Genomic DNA, 15,852 nt, shown 5'->3' on the forward strand with positions numbered 1-15,852 from the left:
TTGGGTGAACATATCTCCAACAAAAGAACGTTGTCAAACGGATGTCCCCAAGGCTGTGCGAGTTCCCCAATCCTGTACATCTTATACACCAACGACTGCAGACCATCCTTTGAAAATTGTTTTATAGTGAAATATGCAGATGATACTGCTATTCTTGGCTTATTAAAAGATAAAGTTACCGAAAAGAATTATTTCAAACAAATAAATATATTCACCTATTGGTGTATACAAAATCAGCTTGAATTAAATGTTGAAAAAACGAAAGAACAGGTGTTTGGTGTAAAAAATAAAAACGACTTAAAGTGTGTGGCAATCGGTAAAGATGATGTTGAGATAGTTGACTATTTTAAATATTTAGGAATAACCATTGATAGTTCCCTCAATTTCTCTCAACATATTAATATAATATCTAAGAAAGTTGCCCAAAGATTATACATTCTAAGGAAATTGAGAACATTTCAAGTAAGGAAGAAAACTATGTTAAGAGTTTATGACTCATTGATTAAAAGTGTAATTGCGTTTGGCTGCACCATATGGTTTGGAGGATGCCGACTTAAAGATAAATCAAAAATTTCAAAATCTATCAAAGAGGCATCAAAAATAATAAACCATCCTCTTGATGGAGTAGAAAGAATTCATGGAAAAGCAATAGAAAGGAAAGCATTCTCAATTACCAACAATAAAAAACATATTTTATACCATGAATTTAGTCTTTTACCATCTGGGAGAAGGTTTTGTCAGATTAAATGTAGAACTAACAAGTATAAATCAACGTTCGTTCCATCAGCAATAAAAATTTTGAATATTTCATATGGTACAGAAAAACCAAGGATTGATTCGTTGACTGATTAACTGATTAATTTATTTAATGTAAGATTAACTGACCAATTGATAATGATGATAATTTTTGGTGTCAAATTGCCACAATCGTAACAAATTGAAAACGAAATGAATATGTTTATGTTGTGTATATCGCACGTGTGAAAGAAAGAGAGAGAGAGAGAGAGAGAGAGAGAGAGAGAGAGAGAGAGAGAGAGAGAGAGAGAGAGACAGACAGAGAGAGAGAGAGAGAGAGAGAGAAAATAAGTAGGAGTGAAATATCTGTTCAATCTTACAGTTATCGTTTAACATTATAACAAGTGTAACTAAATGACAAATTGCCATATTTATGGACAATAAAGATCTATTATTATTATTATTATTATTATTATTATTATTATTATTATTATTATTATTATTATTATGTTTGGAAACTTTCAAAACAGTGTTGAATGTGCCGCTATGTGGTCTTGTGGTATGACACACCGCTTTCGGATCAGAAGGTCCAGGGTTCGAGCCTCGCGCTCGGCGCATAGTTGAGTCCTTGGAGAAGGCTCTTTACTCACATTCTCTCACCGTACTCAGGTGTGTAAAATGAGTACCTAGCCATTAACAGCGTTGTCTCTGTCCGAAAAAATTATAATATCGCCTAAAAGGCGTCATGTCCCATCCTACATGTTAAATGTTGCTGTTGACCAGGGACCCCTTGTATAGCACTTTGAGCACATTTAGTGGATATTACGCTATATAAAGCTCAATTTAATTTAAGTATGTATAAAATATATTACAATTTGCCTAACAAGAACTGACCTGAGGCAGCACATCTGTTGTCAGCCTTGATGTAGGTGTAGCCAGGCATACAGGAACACTTGGGTTTGCCGACCATAACTCCCTCATTCTTGCTGTTACACAACTGGGAACAGCTGTCCAGTTCCAAACATGGGTCGACATCTATGGTGAAAAAAGTGAAAAAAAAAAAAAAATTGAAAAGAAATTAGAAAAGAAAAACAAAAATACAAAATTGTTTTTTTGTTTTTTTTGTTTTTTTTTAAAAGGGTTTTACGACACTTGCAACACATTTAGGTCATATCAGCGCCAGTAAAAAGGAAGAAAATGGAATAGTAAAAAGTTCTAAAATGACAATCAAAGCACCCAAGAAAAAGTAAGGCAAAGGGGAATTGGTTCAAATAGGAAACAGATGTAGATTTCAAGTGCACACTATCAAAGTATTTAGTTTGAGATCACCTAAATTTCTCATCCAGACACAAGCACAGGTCCCCACTAAGAGGAACACACTCTCACAGTACTCTGGTGTAAAATGAGTACCTGGCCATTAATAGCATTGCCTCTATCATAAAAAAAATAATAAATTGTAATATCATCTAACAGATGTCGTATCTCGTCCTACATGTTAAATGTTGCTGTTTCCTAGGGACCCCCATGTAAAGCGCTTTGAACACGCATAGTGAATGTTTCGATAACAGGTTAAAAATCCAATAAGAATAAGGAAAAAATAACACAATGGTTTGCATTAAATTGACAAAATAAGACGCGTCCAGCCTTCTTGACAGTCTAATGTGAACTGACAGTCACGACGTGATTCTTCATTTGTAACCCAATTCGGAATTGGGGTACGAGGTAGAGTGAGCTATATAAAAGCTCAAGTTTCTATACAAAAACAAAACAAAACAATAAAACAAAACCTAACATACAAGAGCAGGTGAGTCCATCCCGATTGAGTCGATGCGATGCTTTACAACTACACAGGGGTCCAAACTTGGTCTCCTCACAGTCGTGTTCACAGCCTCCATTGTTGACACTGCAGAACTTGGTCTTATTCAACTTCAAATATTCTGTCAGTCAATGAGAAAAAAAGAGAAAGATATGAAGTAGTTATTTGTGTGGTAGATACTTACTGACATCTGGGGATGTTATGTCAATGAGTTCCTTTAGGAAGGAAATATTTTTGTTTTTGTATGTTTTTAAGGGCTTTTCTGCATCCCACATGTCTTACGGCACTTGCCAACACATAATTTAGGTCATATCAGCACCAGTAAAAAGGAAGAAAATGGAATAGTAAAAAGTTCTAATATTCCAATCAAAGCCCCCAAGAAAAAGTAAGACAAAGGGGTGGATACTTACTGACATCTGGGGATGCTATGTCAATGAGTTCCTTTTCGAAGGAAATATGTTTGTTTTTGTATGTTTTTAAGTGTTTTATGGCGCTTAAAGTCTGCATCCCACATGTCTTCCCCCCCCCCCCCCTCCCCCCTCCTCCCTGCTGATCAACTGGCCATGAGAATGAGTGAGTGAATAATAAGCCATGGTATAAGAGGCATTTCAAAGGATAAGTCCTATATTCAGCTTTAAATAAGGAGATAAGAGATGTACACGTGTATGTAGATTGTGCGGCGATGTGATCTCGTAGTTGACACTCGCTTTCTAATCGGAAGGTCCTGGGTTCAAGCCTCATTCAGCGCATAGTTGGGAGTCCTTGGAGAAGGCTCTTTGCTCATATTCTCTCACCGCACTCAGGTATAAAATGAATACCTGGCCATTAACAGCGTTGTCTCGGTCCGAAAAAAAATTGTAATATTGCCTAACAGGCGTCATGTCCCATCCTAAATGTTAAATGTTGCTGTTGACCAGGACTCTTTGTAAAGCGCTTTGAGCACATTTAGTGGATATTGCGCTATATAAGAGCTCAATTTCAGATATCCATAATACAATGTAAAGTGTGACCCATCGTCTCAAAACGGTATTATGTCGGAACGAACCAGATGCTAAAAAGCCGAAGTTAATGTTAAAACTGGTCAAAAATATAAATTGTTGACATTCGCACCCTAAAATATGGTATCCATTCTCCTCAATAAACCGTACAAACTCAACACAAGTCTGATATTTCTCTGCTATAAATTCAATTTTCAACATCTTAACCAACCCGACTTAATACCGTTTTGAGGCGAAGGGTCACATATGCCTTCTAAATTTTTAAACTTGTAATGATTTCAAAATGGATAACTTTACCAAAACACCCCTGGCCATACTTGGTGAGACCCTCCATTGTTACTATAAATAGCACATGGCATAATATACATTTGATATAGAGTTTGTGGTGAGAGTAGGAGGTGGGGTGGGGGGGAGAGAGAGAGAGAGCTCAACCAACTAGTAACCTCCCACCGTTTTGAGGCGAAGGGTCACAATTTAGGTCCCGATGGAAAGAAAGCTGAGACTTACGACAGAAATCCTCATTCTCGTCGGAGCCATCCATACAGTCTTTGTCTCCATTGCAGACTTGATTAGGATGGATGCATTGAGTCCGGTTCTCACACAGGAAGTTGGGGGCTTTACACTGGTCAACTATGGAACCTGGTGGTTAGATTAAAGAAACAAATGAAACTTTAGATAGAGAAGAGTTTCAGATGAGAAGAAAGAAAGAAAGAGTGGCATAACTGAACGGTCTTCAATTTGTGCCTTGAATGTAGAAAATTGTTTGTTTGTTTTCTTTTAAGGGGTTTACGGTACTTGCAACACATTTAGGTCATATTAGCGCCAGTAAAAAGAAAGGAAATTAGGTAGTAAAATCATTCAAGATGTACAATTAAAAGGACTTGAGGAATAAGACAAGGGGGAAAGGTTCAAATAGGGAGCAGATGTAGATTCCAAGAGCTCAATATCAGGATACTTAGTTTGAGATCACCTAAAAGTCTCAACCAGACACAAGCACATGTCCCCATTAAGAGGAATGCACTAAAATGTTTACAAATCATATGTTAAGAATTTAAAAAAAATAACAGTAGGGGAGTGACGTTTTACAAGGAAAAAAATATCATCTCTCAAAACTATAACTATACGATCGAATGTTTCCCTCCCAGCCAAGGAACTCCGGCCAGGGTCAGGACAAAACTAAGTAATCTCATTCCAAGACAAAGACAGAAAGCAATTGGAAAACAGATACAGGGGGATAGAAGACACATCAAGTAACTCCCTGGCCACTATGGGAGAAGTAGAACATGGACAAATGAGAAAGTAACCTCCCACCTGTCAAGACAAAAAAAAAAAACGCCACAAAAACAAAATAAAAACAACAAAACAAAAACAAAATGATGATGGCACTGTTGTAAAAATTGCCCAGGGAATTCCTTCAGAAATTAATGAGCCAAACACTCTCCTTTTCCCTTTCTACTTTAACTCTCTCTCTCTCTCCCCCCCCCCCCCCCCCCCCCCCCCCCCCCCCAGCATGAAGAATAAAAAGTACAGATTTTCTTTGTTCAGAACCGAGATGGCCGCCGCTGCTGGGCGACATGACATCAGACTATTGAATCCAATGATCCATGACAAGAAAATGACAGGCTGCTACTTACACATGTCAGGATCCTCGTCCTCTCCTTGATCACAATCGTTCCTCAGGTCACACACTTTATTCGTCCAGATACATTTGTGGTTCTTACATCGGAAACGTCCAGCTGGACAAGGCTTATTGGCTGGAGAAAAAAATAGATTAAAAAAAATAAATAAATAAATATAAATAAAAGAGATTTAAAGTGTTTCATGCAAGGTTAAAATCTGAAAAAATAAATTTTAAAATTTAAAAAAAAAAAATTTTAAATAAAAGAGATTTAAAGTGTTTCATGCAAGGTTAAAATCTGAAAAAATATATCTAAAAAATGTTTTTTAAAAATAAAAATAAAAGAGATTTAAAGTGTTTCATGCAAGGTTAAAATCTGATTCCCTATTACGCATAGGCTGAAGTGGCTGAGTGGTTAAGGCATTGCACTGGAAGGTCCCGGGTTCGAGCCCCACTTCAGGCACTTTCGTTTTTTTCCTTGGGCAAGATTATTAACCCTCAATTTGCTCACTTTGACAACATGGGTGATTCCTGTTGACACCAGACATCATATTTGATGGACTATCTATATTCCTTTGTGGAATATCTAAGCGATGATATCTTGTGATCAAATGGTGGACAGAGACAACGTTGTCAACGACCAAGTACTCATTTTACACCTGATTACGGTGAGAGAATGTGAGTAAAGAGCCTTCTACAGGGACTCAACTATGCGCCGACCCAAGCTCGAACCAGGGACCTTCCGATCCGAAAGCAAGTGCCATACCACTAGATCACATATATATAACATAATAGAAACAAAAACCATGAAATAATAGTCCTTAACATATATATATATGTAAAGATAAAGTGTTTCCAAGAGCAACAAATTTATTCACCAAAAAAACAAAAAAACTTGGGTTCTAATAGACATAGAAAGAAAATGTTAATATCTATATATGAAGTAGTCCTTCCCGGTTTCTGTAGCGTGAAACGGACAATAGCAATTACTTGCCACCCTTTGGATAGGACGCTAGTCTATCTATCGCAAAGCACTCTCTGCCAGATCTAAAAGACCCAGTTACCCAATCACTGCTGGATAGACATGGAGGGGGGGGGGGGTCATAAAAAAATTATTTTTTAAAATTTCGACTGCACCGGGGATCGATCTTGGTCCCTTTGCTTGTGAAGCGAATGCTCTACCAACTGAGCTATCGGGGGTCCCCAAATATGAATATACATACCGCACATTCCACTCTCCTCGTCCGAGTTGTCTTTACAATCGTCCTCTCCATCACACACAAACTGGCTGGAGATACAAAGGTCATTCTTACATTTGAACTCATGCTCTGAACAGTTGCGATCTGAAATGAATGAATAGGATTGGGGGGGGGGGGGGGGGGGGGGGGGGCAGGTTGTAACGCATCAAAGACTGTAATTTATGCAGTCCAAAAAAATAGAAAATGTTAAAATTACAATGGGAAAGAGATAAGTTCTATAGTTCAAGTTCAATACAATTGAAGAGAGGTTTTACCCATTTTTAGAATTTTCCCCCGAAAATTCACACCCACCCAAAAGAAAAATAGACTTTTCTTACCCAAACAAAAAAGTCACAAGTAGCATTCTATACAGAATGTTGTTCGGCAAATTGAGCTCTATCTACAACACAGTGTTTAGTATTTTAACTCTCTTGACTTCATATGCATGGAAAATCGGACAAATTTGTTCGATTTTGAATGAGGGTGAACTCGAGAGAGTTAAAGCTGTATTCAAATCCTTTCTTTAAATTTTGTGATGTACGAGAGACATCAGAATGAGAAAACTGCCGGTTGGTTGCATCGTAATGAATGTGACGATTTTCCTGTGACGGTTGGTAAGGAGAGGGTTAAAGGTATTATTAAAGAAACTGGATGTGAAGTGAGTAGAAAAGTGCCAGAAGACAATAGAGAATAAAAAATTTTTTTTTTTTTTTCGCGGCGGTGGTGGGGTTTGAACCTGCGACCTTATTGGTACGACAACTCCGCCTGGCAGGTGAGAGCGTGGCTCTACCGTGTGAGCTATCCACGAACACAAAATATTCGTTTCAAACCCAAAGTCATTTCTAGATCCCTCTCTCACCCACTTCTTGAGATCGCCGATTCGTTCACCACCATCGCGAAGTAATTTTGACCAGCAGTTAAGCTTAATAGCCAATATTCTCATCACAAACATATAACATAGAAACGATTGAGACACTGAGTATGCTCCGGTGTATGGGGTGAATTTTTAATTCAGAAAAGTGAGTGGAGCAGGCACTTATGTTGGTAACAACAAGATATGAAGTGAGTAGAAAAGTGCCAGAAGACAATAGAGAATAAAAAATTTTTTATTCTCTATTGTCTTCTGGCACTTTTCTACTCACTTCATATCTTGTTGTTACCAACATAAGTGCCTGCTCCACTCACTTTTCTGAATTAAAAATTCACCCCATACACCGGAGCATACTCAGTGTCTCAATCGTTTCTATGTTATATGTTTGTGATGAGAATATTGGCTATTAAGCTTAACTGCTGGTCAAAATTACTTCGCGATGGTGGTGAACGAATCGGCGATCTCAAGAAGTGGGTGAGAGAGGGATCTAGAAATGACTTTGGGTTTGAAACGAATATTTTGTGTTCGTGGATAGCTCACACGGTAGAGCCACGCTCTCACCTGCCAGGCGGAGTTGTCGTACCAATAAGGTCGCAGGTTCAAACCCCACCACCGCCGCGAAAAAATTTTTTATTCTCTATTGTCTTCTGGCACTTTTCTACTCACTTCATATCTTGCTATTAAAGAAACTGGAGGGTTTTGAAGGCCTATGTATGGTCAGTATTATTATATGGCTGCAAAAGCTGGACAATTACAGAAGACATTAGAAAGAAACTGGAGGCAGCAGAAATGTGGTTTCTTAGAAGGATGTTAGGAATCTCATGGACAGAAAAGAAAACTAATGAAGAAGTATTAGAGCAAGCTGAAACTAAAAGGTTATTAGTTCGTACAATAAGAAAAAGACAAATGCAATTTTTAGGGCACCTAAATCGACATAAATGTATTGAACATCTTGCTCTCACAGTAAAGATAGAAGGTAAAAAGAGTAAATGTAGACCAAGAAAAATATATTTGAATAGTTTGAACAGCTGGGTGACAAAGAAAGAGAAGAGTAATATTAGTTTTCTGAGGTTATCTGACCAGAGAGATGAATGGCGTACCATGATCACCGATTTCTGGCACAGACTTGGTACTTGAAGAAGAAGAAGAAGAAGAAGAAGAAGAAGAAGAAGAAGAAGAAGAAGAAGAAGAAGAAGAAGAAGAAGAAGAAGAAGAAGAAACTGAGAACTTACGACAATTCCACTCGTCGGTTCCGTCTGTACAGTCACTGTCACCGTCACACTTCCATTCCTTGGAGATGCAGGCTGGGATTTTCAGACACTGGATCTCTTTATCGGGGTCGCATGTGGCCGCTGGGAGGGGGGATAGAATGGAGTCGTCATCAATAAGATTGATAATTATGCGAGTTAATAGATAGTAAGGGAGAGGAGGGTGGAAGAAGGATAGATAGAACGAGATTATCATCAATAATATTGATAATTATGCGTTTTTAGATAGTAAGGGAGAGGAGGGTGTAAGGAGGATAGATAGAATGAAGTCATCATCAATAATATTGATAATTATCCATTTTTAGATAAGTAAGGGAGAGGAGGGTGGATAGAATGGGATTAACATCAATAAGATTGATAATTATGCGAGTTTTAAAATATTGCAAATATCCACTAAAATATGATAAAATGAGCTTTTATATAGCGCAATATCCACTAAACGTGCTCAAAGCACTTTACAAGGGGTCCTTGACCAACAGCAACATTTAACATTTAGGATGGGACAGGACGCCACCCCATCCCATCTCATTCCATTCCATGCCATCCCATTCCATCCCATCCCATTCCATGCCATGCCATCCCATCCCATCCCATCCCATTCCATTCCATTCCATTCCATTCCATTCCATTCCATTCAATCCCATTCCATTCCATTCCATTCCATTCCATCCCATCCCATCCCATTCCATCCCATTCCATCCCATCCCATCCCATCCCATTCCATTCCATTCCATTCCATCCCATTCCATCCCATTCCATCCCATTCCATCCCATCCCATCCCATCCCATCCCATCCCATTCCATTCCATTCCATCCCATCCCATCCCATCCCATCCCATTCCATTCCATTCCATTCCATTCCATCCCATTCCATTCCATTCCATTCCATTCCATTCCATTCCATTCCATCCCATCCCATCCCATCCCATCCCATCCCATCCCATTCCATTCCATTCCATTCCATTCCATCCCATCCCATTCCATTCCATTCCATTCCATTCCATTCCATCCCATCCCATCCCATCCCATCCCATTCCATTCCATCCCATCCCATCCCATCCCATTCCATTCCATCCCATCCCATCCCATTCCATTCCATCCCATTCCATCCCATCCCATTCCATTCCATCCCATTCCATTCCATTCCATCCCATTCCATTCCATTCCATCCCATCCCATTCCATCCCATTCCATCCCATTCCATTCCATTCCATCCCATTCCATCCCATTCCATCCCATTCCATCCCATCCCATCCCATTCCATTCCATCCCATTCCATTCCATCCCATCCCATTCCATTCCATCCCATTCCATCCCATTCCATCCCATCCCATTCCATTCCATCCCATTCCATTCCATCCCATCCCATCCCATTCCATTCCATTCCATTCCATTCCATCCCATCCCATCCCATCCCATCCCATCCCATTCCATCCCATTCCATCCCATTCCATTCCATTCCATCCCATCCCATTCCATTCCATTCCATCCCATTCCATTCCATTCCATTCCATCCCATTCCATTCCATCCCATCCCATTCCATTCCATCCCATTCCATCCCATTCCATCCCATTCCATCCCATTCCATTCCATTCCATCCCATCCCATCCCATTCCATCCCATCCCATCCCATCCCATTCCATTCCATTCCATCCCATTCCATCCCATCCCATCCCATTCCATCCCATCCCATCCCATCCCATTCCATCCCATTCCATCCCATCCCATCCCATCCCATCCCATTCCATTCCATCCCATTCCATCCATCCATCCATCCATTCCATTCCATCCATCCCATTCCATCCCATTCCATCCATTCCATCCCATTCCATTCCATCCCATCTTCCATCCATCCCATCCCATCCCATCCATCCATCCCATCCCATCCATTCCATTCCATCCCATTCCATCCATCCCATTCCATCCCTTCCATCCCATCCCATTCCATCCCATTCCATCCATCCCATTCCATTCCATCCCATTCCATTCCATCCCATTCCATCCCATTCCATCCCATCCCATTCCATCCCATCCATTCCATCCCATTCCATTCCATCCCATTCCCATTCCATCCCCCATTCCATCCCATCCCATCTCCATTCCATCCCATCCCATCCCATCCATCCCATTCCCATCCCATCCCATCCCATCCCATCCCATCCCATTCCATCCCATCCCATCCATCCCATCCCCATCCCATCCATCCCATTCATCCCATCCCATCCCATCCATCCCATCCCATCCCCATTCCCATCCCATCCCATCCATCCCATCCCATTCCATCCCATCCCACCCCATCACATCCCACCCCATCCTATTCTATCACATCCCACCCTATCCCATCCTATTCTATCCCATCCAATCCCATCCCATTCCATCCCATCCCATTCCATCCCATTCCATTCCATTCCATCCAATCCCATCCCATCCCATTCCATCCCATCCCATTCCATCCCATCCCATCCCATCCCATTCCATCCCATTCCATCCCATCCCATTCCATCCCATTCCATCCCATCCCATTCCATCCCATCCCATTCCATCCCATTCCATTCCATCCCATCCCATCCCATCCCATCCCATCCCATTCCATCCCATCCCATCCAATCCCATCTCATCCCATCCAATCCCATCCCATTCCATCCCATCCCATTCCATCCCATCCCATTCCATCCCATCCCATCCCATCCCATCCAATCCCATCCCATCCCATTCCATCCCATTCCATCCCAATACAATATCGAGTATCTTACTGCAGTTTTCATCACTCCTATCGACACAGTCAAAGATGCCGTTACAGTGGTGACTCTCTGGAATACATTTCTTGTTGTTACACTGGAACTCTGTGTCTGTACAATTGCGGGGCTCTGGAACAGGAGTAGAATTATTGACTACTAGAGTGTGAAGACTTTCTCGTATGGATGGATGTATGTAAGAGAAGGAATATTGATTGCTTTTATCAGTGGAGAAAGGGAAAAGGGGAAAGAGGAGAAGCAGGGGGGAAAGGAGGAGGAGGAGAAAGGAAGAGGAAGAGGAAGGGGAGGTTGAGTAAGATGAGGAGAACGATGGTGATGATGATGATGATGGTGATGATGATGATGATGATGATGATGATGATGATGATGATGATGATGATGATGATGATGATGATGATGATGACGACGACGATGATGACAACTACAATATAACAAAGGTAATAACAATGATGATGATAAAGACCATGATGACAAAGACAATGACAATAATGACGATGATGATGATGATGATGATGACAATGATACTACTAATGATGATAACAATAATAACAATGAATGGAGTTGGTGATGGGATAAAGAAAGCATACTAATATACTCACTACAATGAAGCTCATCGGTCCCATCTCTACAGTCATCGAAATGATCACAGCGCCATCTCTTGGGAATGCAATGACCGTTCATACAACGGAAGTAACTGGGAGCACAAGTTTTTTCATCTGAAATTAGAAGACAACATTATTTGGGCTGCTTTACTATGTGGTTTTGTGGTATGACTGGGTTTTCGGATCGGAATGTCCTGGGTTCGAGCCTTGCACTCGGCACATAGTTGAGCCCTTGTAAAAGGACTCTTTACTCACATTCTCTCACCATACTCAAATGTAAAATGAGTACCTGGCCGTTAACAGCATTGTCTCTGTCAGAAGTAATTATAATACATCACCTAACAAGCGTCCCGTCCTACATGGTAAATGTTGCTGTTGGCCAAGGACCCCTTGTAAAGCGCTTTGAGCATGTTTAGTAGATATTGCGCTCTATAAATGCTCAATTTTTTTTTTTAACTTACAATCCTCCTTCAATCAATAATAACCAAAACAAAACAAAAAAAAAAAAAAAAAAAAAAAAAAAAAAACAATCCATCAACAAACAAAACATGAGATCAAATAAGTCGATAGCAGAAATATGTAAAGAAAGCTTTTGACTTAGTTGTGCAATGAGATGAATATAATCTACCAGTCAAGCTTAGATGTTGTCATTAAATTTGTGCTAGTATATATAATATGAGTTACTTTACCGGTGACACAAACATCAAAAACAGGATAGGAAAAAAAGTTAGCATCATAAGCAACTATTCATTTGTAACCCATCGTCTCAAAACGGTATTATGTCAGAACGAACCAGATGCTTAAAAGCCGAATTAAATGTTAAAACTGGTCAATAATATAAATTGTTGGCATTAGCACCCTAAAATATGGTATTCATTCTCCTCAATAAAATATACAAACTCAACACAAGTCTGATATTTCTGGCTATAAATTCAATTTTCAATATCTTTACCAACCCGACTTAATACCGTTTTGAGGCGAAGGGTCACATTTAGGGAAAAAATTGTACTGTGATGTTAAAATAATTTTGCTTTCTGGTAATAATTTTTTTTTCCTTAATTAAAGTGATAATCAACAGCTTTAACCATTATACAAAGTCACCAAAAAAAATTCGGACAGAGGCAACGCTGTTACCAGCCAGGTACTCATTTTACACCTGAGTATGGTTAGAGAATGTGAATAAAGAGCATTTTCCAAAGATGCATCTATGCTCCACTCAGAACAAAACTTAAACCCTGAAATTTTCATCTGAAGGCGAGAGTCATACCACAAGACCGCTTAGATGCATACCTAAGATACAGCAGCTTTTAATAATATATCTCTCTCCCTCTCTCTATCTCTCTCTCTCTCTCTATCTCTCTCTCTCTCTATCTCTCTCTCTATCTCTCTCTCTCTCTCTCTATCTCTCTCTCTATCTCTCTCTCTCTCTATCTCTCTCTCTATCTCTCTCTCTCTCTCCATCTCTCTCTCTCTCTTTTTTTTTTTGGTCCTTTCAGTAATTCTTTTTTCCTTGCAACAACATTACTCTTGTAAGTTACACTATTTCAGCCTCTAAGGGAAAAATAATGATTAAGACTATAATTTTTTACTTTGTCATATCTATCTACTCACGGCATTCGTCTCCATCTTCATCTGACATGTCATGTGGTCCACAATCCATTTCACCGTCACATTTCCATGCCTGGGATTAGAATAGAATAAAAACACAGTCAGTCAGGGTTTGCAAAGAAACCTGGCCAAGGACCATGGAGAAGGAATTAAAGGAAGCAGACCTGTCCTGGAATACAGCCACCACCACAAAAGCAGCCGATCGCAAAAAATTGAGATGTTTGGTGGATGCCCTATGTGCCTCAAGGCCCGAAGAGGATTAAGTATGTAAATAAGTAAGTCAGGGTTTGAGTATATTCTCATCTTGTGGTTTGGCCTGAATAAATTCGAAAATTAAACACGAACTTACCTGTGATGTTTAATCTGACGAATTCAATGCTAGCATCAGTCTGTTCTGATGCACATTAAAGCCTGACAGTCACGAGATTCTTCATTTGTTCCCCATTAAGAATTGGACTCATCAGATTTCTAACTAAACACATAACTGCCGAATCGTACGAATTTTAGACAAATTTCATGGCCAATTACTAAATTTTATGAAAAATTAAATTTTGAAAAATTTTTGAAAAATTTTAAAATCTCAGTATTACTTAAATAATAATGACAATAACTACTACTACTACTACTACTACTACTACTACTACTACTACTACTACTACTACTACTACTTCTCTTACTACTACTACTACTACTACTACTACGACTACTACGACTACTACTACTACTTCTCCTACTACTACTACTACTACTACTACTACTACTACTACTACTACTACTACTACTACTACTACTACTACTACTACTACTACTACTACTACTACTACTACTATTACTACCACGACTACTACAACTAATTTCCTTGCCGTATTACTAAAAATTGACATAAAATGACTAAATTTGAAGTTTTCAATTTGGCAGGTACAGAGTCCAATTCTGAATAGGGAACAAATGAAGAATCTCGTGACTGTCAGGCTTTAATGTGCATCAGAGCAGACAAATGTAATGGGATGGGATACATACTTACACGTATATTCCAATACTATGGATTAAATAATCTTTAAGATTGGGTGGGCATTTGTTCTCCACATTTGGAATTGGATTCGTCAGATTAAACATCACAGGTAAGTCCGTTTAATTTTTTTAAACTCTACCTCATACATCAATTCCGAATTGGGTTACAAATGAAGTTTGAAAGCGTTTGTCTGCCAAGGCCTAAAATGTGAAAATGGCCGCACCAATACTCGTTTTGCTAGCATTGCCCAAATAAAATCCTTTTTAGAGAGAGGGAGAGAGAGAGATTATTATGAATAAAATGAGCATGATGGAACAATAAACAAGGGTAAATTTTCAAGTTAAAAGAGATATGAAAATAATATATATTTTTTTAAAACACGACAACTGGCCAACCCCCCCCCCCCCCCCCCCCCCCCCCCCCCCCTAAAATACATTTTAAAATTCCGTAAAAATGTGTTTATAATTACCTCAGGAATACACCTGCCAGTTGTAATACACCAGCCCCCCCCCCACTAAAATACATTAAAAATTCCATAAAAATGTGTTTATAATTACCTCAGGAATACACCTGCCAGTTGTAATACACCAGCCCCCCCCCCCCCCCCCCCCCCCCCCCCACTAAAATACATTAAAAATTCCCTAAAAATGCGTTTATAATTACCTCAGGAATACACCTGCCAGTCGTGTTACATCGGAAGTGGTTTGGTTTACACGTGGTGTTTTTACAGTCCAAGGGTTCGTCACTTTCATCCCCGCAATCATCGTCGTTGTCACATTTCCACACATAGGGGACACAGCGCCCGTTGCCACACTGGAACTGGGCCTTGGTACATTTTTGGATAGCTGGCGATGCATAGGAATGTTATTAAAAAAAAAAAAAATTAAAAAATTAAATTGAGCTTTTATATAGCGCGTTATATCCACTAAACGTGCTCAAAGCGCTTTACAAGGGGTCCCTGGTCAACAGCAACATTTAACATGTAGGGCGGGACATAACGCCTGTTAGGCAATATTACAATTTTTCGGACAAAGACAACGCTGTTACCGGCCAGGTACTCATTTTACACCTGAGTACGGTGAGAGAATGTGAGTAAAGAGCCTTTTCCGAAGACTCAACTATGCGCCGAGCGCGAGGCTCAAACCCAGGACCTTTCGATCCGAAAACGAGTGTCATACCACTAGACCACATAGCTGCATATGTAATAAATTGATTTGCATATGAAAATGGGTGGATGTTACAGATTTACAAGGAGAAAGGGGGAATAGAAGACAACAGTAAGTGCAACCCTGCCCTCTACGGGAGTACAAACGACCCTACCCAATGACT

The 15,852-nt window shown here is 39.7% G+C and overlaps 1 protein-coding gene across 1 annotated transcript in view; it reads right to left on the bottom strand.

The window, feature by feature from the left end:
- LOC144958908 (low-density lipoprotein receptor-related protein 1-like) overlaps window positions 1-15,852 on the bottom strand; it is a gene marked incomplete in the record, with an annotated part of 328,538 nt that overhangs the window by 31,917 nt on the left and 280,769 nt on the right. The window contains 10 exon segments of the mRNA XM_078891197.1: window positions 1,630-1,770; window positions 2,532-2,672; window positions 4,057-4,188; window positions 5,184-5,303; window positions 6,391-6,510; window positions 8,509-8,628; window positions 11,299-11,412; window positions 11,901-12,017; window positions 13,515-13,584; window positions 15,187-15,368. Of these exon segments, the coding sequence (XP_078747323.1) occupies window positions 1,630-1,770; window positions 2,532-2,672; window positions 4,057-4,188; window positions 5,184-5,303; window positions 6,391-6,510; window positions 8,509-8,628; window positions 11,299-11,412; window positions 11,901-12,017; window positions 13,515-13,584; window positions 15,187-15,368 (1,257 nt within the window).

This window comes from Berghia stephanieae, chromosome 13 (genome assembly GCF_034508935.2).
Source record: "Berghia stephanieae isolate SIO BIC M18660-M18661 chromosome 13, UCSD_Bste_1.3, whole genome shotgun sequence".
Classification (NCBI taxonomy): domain Eukaryota; kingdom Metazoa; phylum Mollusca; class Gastropoda; order Nudibranchia; family Aeolidiidae; genus Berghia; species Berghia stephanieae.